The sequence below is a fragment of the Calliphora vicina genome, chromosome 4 (genome assembly GCF_958450345.1).
Source record: "Calliphora vicina chromosome 4, idCalVici1.1, whole genome shotgun sequence".
NCBI lineage: Eukaryota > Metazoa > Arthropoda > Insecta > Diptera > Calliphoridae > Calliphora > Calliphora vicina.
In genome coordinates, this window is record NC_088783.1 from 86,379,870 (window position 1) to 86,392,084 (window position 12,215).

The window sequence follows — 12,215 nt, forward strand, 5'->3', positions numbered from 1 at the left end:
CTAAGTCAGTGAGAATTGTAGGGGAGACTTTTTGGTACTTTTTCTTTATTCGAATGGTACTTTTTGTAATTTCTTCACCAATGAACCTAGAAACATGAAATAAAGCTTATATGGACCGGAGTGAGTGGGAATCCACAAGTGCCTGATTTTTGGTACTTTTTATATATTGTAGCGGTAATTTTTTGAATTTTCTGTACTAATGGACATAAAAATATGAAATTAATCGTATATGTTCTAAAGTGAGTGAAAATTCTAGGGGGAGACTTTTTGGCCGTTTTTCTTTATTCTAATGGTACTTTTTTGAATTTTCTATAAAGAAACATGATATTTAGCATATATGGTCCTAAGTGAGTGAGAATTCTAGAGATAGACTTTTTGGTACTTTTTTCTTTGTTCGACTTTTTGTAATTTCTTCACCAATTAACCTAAAACCATGAAATTAAGCTTATAGGCGTCTATGGTCCCAAGTGAGTGAAAATTCAAGGCCATACTTCTTGGTACTTTTCCTTTGTTCTCATAGGTACTTTTTTGAATTTACTATAATAACGGACCTAGAGTTTCCAAAAAACCGAAGAATTTCAAAACCGCGGTTTCGTTTTTTTTCGGTTTTGTGATAATTTTTAAATATTAATTGTTATAGAAACAAAATTAGTTGATAATATAGGAAAGGCTATACAAATTTTAAATTGAAATTAGACATTTACAATCAGATTCACAAAGGGAGACTTAATAGTACTATTTCAATCTTCTAATTGGGGTGGCGAAGCGCACCGGGTCAGCTAGTATATATATAAAGATTATCACTTTGTATGGCGAGGGACAATGCTAACAAAAATTGGTTTATGTAAATAAAAGAATTTTTTTGTCAATTAATTTTTCAGCATTTTATTTCTTGTTCTGTTACTGAATTAATGTTGAAATATGTTAAATATAATAGGGACTTTTTTGATTTACATTTAATGTTAATATATTAGAGTTAATATTTTAATATTGTTATTTATTATTTTTGTTGTGCATTTATAAGCATTTATTAATTTAGAAGATTTATTTTTTATTTGATTTTCTGAAATTCTGTTGTTTCATAATTCTTCTTTGGTGTTAAGTGAATTTAATAAAAGGCTTATAACGATCCAATATTTTTGTATACATATTTACATTGGTTATGCACGTTTATGAACTTTTCATTTTTATTTTTTGAGAAATGTGACCCTTTTTAAATTCACATACCAATTCTTGCAACGCTTTTGTCATTTTTGTCCAATACACTTATTCAAAGCTCTGAAACATACGTACTCTCTTTTAGGGGTTCATTCGTATTTACGGCGTTTGTATTGGCTTAAAAAACTACTTTATTCCTCATTAATAGCCATAATTCATTATTGCGAGGTCTGAGTTTTAACTTCTGAAGATGTACCTGAGCTGCTAGCACTTTCGTTTGCATCATTATTGGTAGATTCCGGTTGTCGTTGTGTTAGTATACGCAAAAAATATTCACCGAATACAGAATGATTATAAGCAATAACACGTTTGAGGGCAGTGGCAAAATTATCCAACTCTTCTTTGAAGTCAGTATATCCAGGCGGTGGTGGAGGTAGTCCAGCCTTCGAACGAAGGGTCAAACGGAAATATGTTTGTAAACGCTTCCCTAAAATGTTCATATTAAATAAATATTAAATTACATTTATTACGTTTACTTGTAAAGCAAACTTACACATTAGTTGTCGCACCGGAGACTCTTTGTTAGCAATTTGCATAATTTGTGTTTTAAGTAAAGATTCGGCAGCAGTATCCATTGCTGATTGGTCTTCCTTTTGCAAGTACTGATTTACAACTGTTTTTATTTGTTCCCAAATATTATCTATAAGTTCCGAAATGTTTCTAAAATGGGATACAAAATTTAATGTTTATATTAATATTATTTTAATCAATAACAAGGAACTAACACAATTATGTATCACAAATGATATAAGGCATAGAGAAATATACATAAAAACGAGACACTCCGTTTTGACAAACAAAAATTAAACAAATCATATATCTGATACAACAACAAAATACATTGAATAACATATATTTTGTTGTTGAAAAAGTTATGATTATGTTAAATTTCAACACGACATTTTCCTTATCATAAGACAAAATAATTTGTGCGAGATTTTATTTGGATTGCCGCATAATCAAGATATTCATGACTGCTCAATATATGGGGGCTAGGTGAAATCATATACCGATATTGCCTATTTTCAATACCAAATAAACCTTAACAACATCAGGTAATAATAATGAAATCGCAGCTTAGTCCTTCAAATATTTCAGGAATCATCGTCTAGAGTTAAACCGCACCAAACGGCGCATTCTTCTGGATGTACTGGTGTCTGTTGGGTCTGTTGTGGATTGGTCTCACACCATATGCGGCAATTTTGATTATTATCAAACCCATTGAGCCTAAAATTTGCCTCATCGCTGAACCCAATTTTGCGATAAATCTGTGCAACATAGATGATAACTAGATAGGTAACTTATAACCAAGAACCTATGTCTGCTGTAGGGTGCCCGATAGACTAGATGATAGCCTGCTGGGCTATCAATCCAAGGGTTGCGGATTCGATTACCGTCAAAAACACAGGATGTTTCCGCAGACAAGCAAAACGCTTCGCAGTTTATTCTATGATATATGATTTTACAAATTCAATTTGTAACCCTTCGCCACACGAAAGATGTTAGTAATTGGTCGTCAAAAATAAAAATTGTTTTCAAATATGGCTTTGAATGTTTTATGACATTTTACTATTTCTTAAATAAATTTTCAACAAATCATGCGATTTCAGAAATAAAACCTGATTTAAATAGTAGATATTAATATCTTTCTAATCTGTATTTAACCCAAATTTTTACTTGTCAAATATACGAGAAAACATGAATTTTAACTTTGACGTTTACAACGAAAAAACAATCTCATAATAAAAATAATAGACTTTTTTTAAAACAGATAAAACTATATGAAAGACTAAACAACGGCGCATATTTTGTATTACTCAGTTCAAAACACCCGGATTTTGAGTTATGACGTTGTTGCAGCAAATGAGCGATATGTATGTATGTACATTAGGCATATAACAAATTTTGGCGAAACTTTTGGCATACCACCACGTGATGGCCAATGTTGTATAAGTAATGAAAATCATTTTTTTAGATCATTTGGAATCAAAAACATCACGCACCAACACCAATTTCTAAAATAAACCAAACTTCTTTTTCTCTGAAAAATTATATAAATTATTCATTATTTAAAAATTATCTTTTAAAGTATGTCCGCAGTTACTATTAAAATAAAATTTACTAATGTTAGTTCTTCAAGTTTCTACAACCCACGTACACTGTTCTTATTTATTTGCAAATAAAATATCTAAATTTGTACTGCATACTTTAGGGAGCTTTTTTATTACAGTTGATGGACACAAAAAAAAATTTCCTAGTTTTACACGGAATTTTTGAACTATTTTCTTTACAAACCATCTCCTGAAAATTTCGAATCGAATAAAAAAAATCAGCCAAATCGCCCCAGCCGTTCTCACGTGATGGCATTACATACATGGACCATTTCATTTATATATATATAGATAGTGCTATTAAAAATAACAATAAACGAAATCTGAGCTGGGAGGTAGGGAAGTTATTCAATTTATTGCAGAATTAAATTAAAAAAAAATATCATTACACAAATACTGCATTAGCATTAAGTTGAATATCGAATATAAGTAATTATCTTATAAGGAGGATGAAATTTGTCACCACTATAAACTTCAACAATAATAAGTCTTGAAATACTAATCAAACTATTAAGTTTTAACGAACTTCAGTTGCGTTTCCAGAGGGCAACCACAAATTTCTGTGGTTGCCATCTGTAATACCAATTTGGAAACTGACAACGCAACTTTTGTTCGGTTGCCATCCATAATATACATTTTAAGGTTGCTTACGAAGACGATTTTTCAATACTCACTTTTCATTAGTTACACTCTGTAGTAATATATAAATCTGTTGCGCCAATTGAGTGCGATTTTCTGTGCGTTGTGATATTATGGGAACAGCAGAACATATTGCAATCAAAGATGCTCCAACGCATAAACGTTTTGCCCTTTGACCTAATTTTAAGATACGATCCTTGTCAATTGAAAGAATTTCAGGAAATTCTACACCTTCAGGCCAGTCCATTAGTTCCATATATGCATTTGATATTGTTTGGTCTCCAGTGATTGGGACATTGTTAGCATCTTGTGTACGATTGCGCTTGAGCCAATTTTCGGTTGCTGGAAAACCAACTGTAACAAGAAATTAATAAGTATCTGTACTGTACATACAGTTTAGAAATTGCCATTTAATAAAATCCTTACATTTATAATACTCTAAATATTCTTGGAATTTCTGCTTTTCATATTCCACCGAGTTTGCCATTATATCGTTGCGAGCAAAATCGAGAAGAAAATTTGCCATATCAAGTTTCATCAAGGTCATCGTTTCAAGAATACCCTTGAATGTATCAACAACGTCTTCAATTTGTGTCAACTGTTTTACAGCATCATCCCTAGCAGGAGCACACGATTTAGCCATAATCTGTATAACGAAGTTTGCATAGTTTCTGAAATCTAAAACTCCCTTTTCTGCCTGTTGGCGTATCACAGACTCGTCAAGTATTTCATTTATATGCTCCAAAGCACGTTTATTGTTCGGTGACAAAATCTGTGGAAAACATTCCTTAATATCTCCTAAAAGTCTTATGGCATAATCGTAACAAGGTGGATTTTCATTCAATTGCAAGCGCAAATTGTCCCAAAATGCCTTGTGCATTGTCTCTTTAATGACCTTTTCAAGACTAGAAATTAAATAGAATTGTAAGAAGAAAAAAAATAAGACAAAAATATTGTTGAATATTTTATAGTACTAACTGTAACGAAAACATACCTATTTTCTGGGGGCTCATAGGGTTGCAGTTTAAATTCCGGATTTAGTGCAATTTCATGAGCTAGTTCCATATTTTGTATATTTTTAACGACATCTGCAACTTCATTCAAGGTCATTACTTTGGGTGGACTTCCATCCATACTGGGTAAAACAAAGCGCAACATTCTAAAAATATGTCAAACCCATTTCCTTTATATTAATTTTTATACCCACATACATATGTAGATGCATACTTATCCGAACTTTCACTATCAGTACGTGAACGTAGACTTGAAGAACCTGGAGATGTTCCAAAAAGATTTTCGGGTATATCCGGTTCATTGCCACCAGAGCCTCCATTGGAATTCATTCTAGAAATATTTGATTATTTGCCATTTTTAGTTTAAAACAATTGCATATGAACATACATATATTTATGATTATGAACATTAAATTTACATTTATGGATTGCACCTCGACTTAGCAAATATAGTACTACTTAAACTTTTTTGCTACACTTATTAATCATACAATAATACTTGAAATAAATAAACTTAATTTATCTACATATGTATGCATGTAAAATAAAAGGTGCAATTTTTGTGTTATTCAGTCAATTTTGTATTTAGTTGAATTGTAGCTCACAAGTTTATGGAGAGAAACGGACAAAGGGGTGTACAAAATTAAACTCACAGTCACTTTGCATTAACCCCCTGAAACGAGGACCCGTCTTAACATACCTTGAAACTGAATCAGCTGGCATTGTGTTTTCTTTGTCAGTTTTTTTGTTTTTTAAACCTGATTTTACGGATATATTTTTGTTGTTGTTATTGTTCTTTGTTTGGTAACAAAGAAAACTTGTTGGAAAAAGTTGTTTTAGTCAAAAGGTTTAATTTTAAACTTTATTTCAAGTAGATTGGCAGGAACGGATGAGCAAAACAATCAAACACTATGTCAAATGGCAGTTAATGCACACTTTGTTTTTAAAATTGGATTACTTTATAACTGAAATAAAAAATAAACACATAAAAATTAGTCAGTAATCAGTAAGTTCATTAAGTAACGTATGTATTGCTTAAATTAAGAATTTTTAACTGCAAGTTGACAAGGTTAATTACATACATTTATGTATGTAGGTATCTGGTGAATTTTTCCATATATTGCTACCATTTAATAATAATTTCAATAGGGAATTTGGAAGCAAAATCTAGTTTATGGATACTACTACTAAAGTTGCAGTTTTTATTTCGATGCTATGTTCTGACCTTGGATTTATGGGTTTATAAATTTCAGTTTCGTTTTCGGATAGGAAATTTTATAAATCTGGAGTATGTCTATAAGGTTTAAAATACTAAAGAGTACGATGCGCCAACAAGAAGTCCTATGAGTTTCTATATTATTAAGAAACAAGAGAACTGTTTATTTTTTTATATAAAAGCCATGTAAAATAAATCCTAATTTCTGCATTAACTTTGATATCAATACACATATATTTAAGAATAGTTTGGTAGGTAAATGGACAATTAATGTGGATTTCGAAAAATTGCGCATGAGACATTTTGTAATCACATTTTTATTATTATTTTTATTTATAGATTTTTGGTAATTATTCGAACTTTTTATATATATAATTTGAAAGTAAATTTTTAATTAGGCTTAAGTTCATTTTTATTATAATTTATTTGTAATAATTCAAAGAATATCACTGAATACTAAAATTTTTAGACAATTGGCAAATTGGAATGCATTTTCTACCCTGCCAAGGGCGTCATCAACAATCTTCATTGTCAAGGTCTATTTGTAAATATTATCTATTTAACTTACTAGTATTAGGAATTAGAATATGGGAAGCCTAATTCATATTTATATTATTTGTAAATTAGACGAAATTTCAAATATTTTTTATTATATATGTGTATTCTTATTATTACAAATTTATCATTTTATTAGTGTTGCTGTAGTCAACCTTTGGTTAACAATTCAGCTATGAATGTTTTTGTGTTTTTCTTTCTTTCTCCTTGGTGTTGATTCGTTGAGTCAAACTGGAGATTGAAAACTGATTTTAGTCTTTTACTGTGCCATGTGTATATTTTATTTATAGATTTTTGGTAATTATTCGAACTTTTTATATATATAATTTGACAATGAAGATTGTTGATGACGCCCTTGGCAGGGTAGAAAATGCATTCCAATTTGCCAATTGTCTAAAAATTTTAGTATTCAGTGATATTCTTTGAATTATTACAAATAAATTATAATAAAAATGAACTTAAGCCTAATTAAAAATTTACTTTCAAATTATATTATTATTTTTATTTATTCAATTGTAATATACATACATATCTGCTCAAAATAATAGATACACCAAAATTTATTTTTTAAAAACGAAAAAAAATAATGGTATATTGTAAAATTATAAAAAAAATTCAGTCGATTTTTATTTATAGTTAAAAGGAGAGTAAAAAACAAAAACAAAATATTTCATAATTAATAATAAATATTATAAAGTAAATTAAATTTCTTAAATTTCGAAAAATTTGGTGCTCATAATAATAGATACATTTTTAAAAATTCTTATTAAACAAAAGCTAATAAATTTTATCTTAAAAAAATTAGTTTATTATTAAAGTAAAGCTAGTATCCAGTATATCCACCTTTGTTTTGTAAAACTTTCTCCACTCTTCTGGGCATACTGGATATCAAGTTCTGACACTTCTCCAATGGAATCTCGTATCATATTTTTTGCGTTTTCTCCCATAATCATCTTTATTTTTGAAAACTTCCTTCGAAAGCCTTATCTTTAATTCACTCCACAAGTTTTCTATTGGGTTTAAATCAGGGAATTGGCTGGGCCAGCTTAAAACAGGTACGTTATTCTCCAAGAACAAGTTTTTAACTAATCTTGAACTATGTTTTGGGTCGTTGTCCTGCTGGAATGTCCATATTAATGGTATATTTTCCGATGCATATGGAAGCATTACGTTTTCCAATATGTCTCTATACCCACTAGCATTCATGGTATCTTCTATTCGGAATATCGGACCAACACCATTCCATGAAAAGCAACCCCAAACCATTATGTTTCCCCCGACATGTTTTACCGTCTTTCTTTGGCAGTCGTTTCCAAACAAATTTATTTTTGTTTCGTCGCTCCATAAAATATTTCTCCATTTTTTTTCGCCTTCACACCCGGACCATTGTAAGTGCTCTTTAGCAAATTCTAATCTTGTCTTGATATTTTTTTGGCGCATTAGTGGCACTTTTCTGGCAATTCTTCCCGGCAATTTAGCTTGTAAAAGACGACGACGAACTGTTTGTGGACTGATTTCGTTACATAGCTCCGCAGAAATAGCTTTCGATGATATGAAAGGGTCTTTTTTAACCATAAGGACGATCCGCCTATCTGTTTCTGGACTGGTTTTCTTTGGTCTACCGCGAGTTTCTCTTTTTTGTTTTTTAGATAAAGCATTTTGGACAAAATGTAAAGATCTTCCTATGCTCTTTGCTATTTCCCGTAATGATTTTCCTTGATTTCTCATCGTTTGAACAATTTTTTTCTCATCTTCGGTACAATGATGATTTCGTCCCATTTTCTTCAAAAGAGTCCTATTTTTTATAAAATTGTTGCTAAAATTTAAATTATACTTACTGTTTCACGTAAATAGGAACAAAAAATTGCACAAAAACAAATTGTATATAAACAAATTACAAATTACTGATGTGTATCTATTTTTATGAGCAAATAATTTTTTGTAATTCAAATAAATTCGTTTTTAAAAATCAACATGAAAGCAAATAGTTGCCAGATTTTTGACTGACATGACATTGCCAGATAGAAATTTTAATAATATGATGTATTCTTATCGCTTGCGAGGAAATTTTCAATGTTACCGCCATTTAAATTTTTTCCAATTAGCTGTATCTATTATTTTGAGCAGATGTGTATGTAGTCATTTGGCCAATAACAAATTATATTACAAGTATACTTAATATCTATGAGAACATCCATACATCCTAACGACTCCTACAAATATACATATGTTCAATTAAAAAAATGAGATAAGATTTTAATAACCCTAATTATCAGTATAAAGATTTAAAAAGATAGTTATAAAATAGTGCTTCAAAATATCTTACAACTATAAACGCATGTTATATTCCGCTTTATCGAAATTTAATGTGTTATAATAGAACTGTTTTAAAAAATATAATTCTCGCTTGTCATTTGCGCTGAATATGCCGTAGAATATTTTCCTTAGTGTTGCTCGATATCGAGACTCACTTGGCCCGTATTTGACCATCATAGGTCAATGTCCCTCACGGGGCTACCTCGGGCTAGGCTACGAGCTCTGATATCAGTGCTAACCGGGCATTGCTTGATAGGTGCGCATGCAAGGATATTGAATACTCCATACAATGACTTCTGTAGGAGTTGCCATGATGAAGAGGAGACGATTGAACATCTCCTCTGTCTTTGACCTGCCCTAGCAGGTGTGCGGACTGCGACAATAGGTAGTCCATCTTTGCACGGCCTAGCGGATCTATCTACTCTGGATGTCAGCTGCCTTTATAACCTAACCTTCATAGCTGTAATACAAATTTCCGTTACATTTTAAAAAATTAAATTGCATGAGGTGCGGTTAAAGTCATAATAAACGAAAAATGTCGAAAATATTCTTAACAAAACCAATAAAACTCAAAATGAACTGAAGTATAAATGTACCAAACTTGTCATACCTATTTTATATTGTCCATGTTTGGTCGTTTGTTTTGGTATGTATAAAATAATAAACAAAGAAAGTAAACAAATGTTTATATACATACACACAACAAAAACTATTCGTGGGGAAATATTATTTGTAAACTGCGCAGTGCATAAAAAGAAATAAATATGTCTATACATATTCATCATATACAAATATGTATGTATGAAAATAGAGTAGACTGGCTAACAAAAAAAAAGTAATAAATTTGTGTTGAATATGCTTAATTTTTTTTTCTTTACATCTATAAGTTTTTGAGAAAATATGGTTGCCAATGATAAAAAATATTTACAGTTACTTTCCAACAACATAGTTTGCATTGCTTGTCCACATTATTCTATGCAAAAGTTTTGAAAACAATTACTTTGTTCGAAAATACTATTGCTTAATATTTTTTGTTGAACAATTTTGTGGCCCAACATTTTGTTTTTATTATCTGAAACATGTTCTAAAATGTATAGCATTACATATTGCAATAAAACAAGTGTATAATTTGTTTGCCATTTCGAAATAATTGAGTAATTGTAGGGTGATTAATTACCAAAATGTTTGAGAAACTAAGGCCGGATAACTTATAAAAATTTTAAACATAGTTAAGGCATATAATATATTTTTTTTTATATTATATTGGTAGGTATATAATATATTTTTTCATACAAAATAAATTATTTAAACATTGTATAAGCTTAACTATGTTTAAAATTTACTATACATTATCCAATTAACTTTTGACACGTGTTTTATTTATCCAAAAACAACAGTTAATTTTTCTAATCTCTAGTTTATGGTCGGCTCTCCGGATCGTTACCAGATATATCTTTTTATAACGTTATATTTTGTTTTCGTCGAAAGTCCATATTTCCCGTTATATGGGTTTCCAATGTTCAAATAATTTGTATTTTTGTTGTTTTTTTTATCCGATTTGGTTAATAATATTTGATATTGAATTGATTTTTTAAATCCTTTTACATTAAGCTACGTATACACGGTTGTCATATTCTTACAATATTGTCAGAACATGCTCATAAAATGGTTAACACAACCATGAGAATTTATGTTGAAACATATGGGTGTTAACCATTTATTGAACATTTTCTGACAATATTGTAAGAATATGACAACCGTGTATACGTAGCTTTAGATATAAATCCTAAAATTATTATACCCATTAGGGTCAAAATTAAAAATTTAGTTTTTACTTAAAAAAATATTTTAAGAGAACTATTTTATGCGAAACCGGTGCTTAACGTACCAAATTAGAACCATGCAATACAAATTTATTTTTTATGGGCCGGACAAATATACACGCATACATTCGCATATAGATAGATATATATGTACATGTATGTATTTACCATAGAGAAAATATGTTGCAATAAAAACAAAATTACAAAATATATTTGTTTAAACTAAAAAAAGATTAAACAATTTGTTACAAGGACGCAAAATTTTAATTTTTTATGTAGAACACATTATAGACGGAATTTCTTTAACTTATAATTTGTATACCTTTAAAACTGTTTTGAAGTTTTTTTTAGCACTTGAGTGGTTTTCTTTGAAGATTTTTTTTTAATATATTTATACTATTTTCTTTAGTTTTATACAATTTTTGGTATAATTTCAGCACGATTCACCAAAATATTTTAAAACGTAATAATTATTGTTTTTGAGTCACTATGAGAAACAGTTTTTGGATGATTTAATTTGTTGCTTTTCTACGAGCATCCACAAACTTCGAGAAGTAAATTCAGAATAAAATTTAATTAGTTTTTTTACACAAAGAAACCAAACACCACAGCTGATTTAAGTTTACTTTTTATAAAATTTGGTTAAAACAAGTGTCAGTTAATAAAAATGAGAAAAAATAATGCGCATGCTAAGCTAACAAAAAACCTAATTAGAGTGTTGCAATTGAGTGGAAATTTGAGTTAAAAAAACGATTAATAATTCCATAAAGAAACCTAGAACGGAAAAAAACTAAAACAAAAAAATGTCTCAATATAATCACACATACGAGTGTTGTTTTGGTTTTCATATAGTTTTTTTACAAATACATTATCAGCACTTACAATGCAGCCACACGATCAAGTTTTTCTTGATAGTCTTTTACATGTTTTCGCATCGAAAACAATTTAAATATTCTAGTAGTCATTCAGTTTTTAACAGGATGACTTAGGTAATGTTTAAACTGAATACATTAAAAGTACAGACACAGTAAACGATTTACTAACGTGCTGTTTTTCTATAGCAAAACACATGTTAAATTTCCACTCAAAGTACTCGTTCGCTATAGAAAAACAGCACATAATACTCGCCCTGTGTTTAACAAGAAGTTTATAAATATTTCGAATGAAAAGTTTCTCACATACAATACAGAAACGAGGTACTGTTTGCATAAGCGTAGCTAGACTATTATTCTGGGGTGGGCAAGTACCCTTCCCAAATAGTAAAAATAAACAATTTTTTTTTATAAAAAAAATAATTTTTTATTAAAACAAAACTAAAATATCA

General features: G+C 29.7%; 1 protein-coding gene across 1 annotated transcript; it reads right to left on the reverse strand.

The window, feature by feature from the left end:
* Window positions 1–857: 857 nt before the first annotated feature.
* On the reverse strand, window positions 858–11,445 carry LOC135956917 (T-complex protein 11-like protein 1). The gene is made up of 8 exons (XM_065507527.1): window positions 11,214–11,445; window positions 5,682–5,946; window positions 5,196–5,312; window positions 4,963–5,127; window positions 4,395–4,873; window positions 4,004–4,322; window positions 1,712–1,878; window positions 858–1,645 (listed from the first exon to the last, which is right to left on the reverse strand). Exons 2-8 carry the CDS (start codon window positions 5,702–5,704, stop codon window positions 1,377–1,379), a joined length of 1,539 nt encoding a protein of 512 aa, XP_065363599.1. The 5' UTR covers window positions 5,705–5,946; window positions 11,214–11,445; the 3' UTR covers window positions 858–1,376.
* Between the last annotated feature and the right edge of the window lie 770 nt (window positions 11,446–12,215).

Coding starts and splice junctions, on each gene's coding strand:
- LOC135956917 (XM_065507527.1), bottom strand. CDS start 5,704: ATGCCAGCTGATTCAGTTTCAAG. Junction 4,323..4,394: donor ATATTTAGAGTATTATAAAT/GTAAGGATTTTA, acceptor TTCTTGTTACAG/TTGGTTTTCCAGCAACCGAA. Junction 1,879..4,003: donor CAGAGTGTAACTAATGAAAA/GTGAGTATTGAA, acceptor ATCCCATTTTAG/AAACATTTCGGAACTTATAG.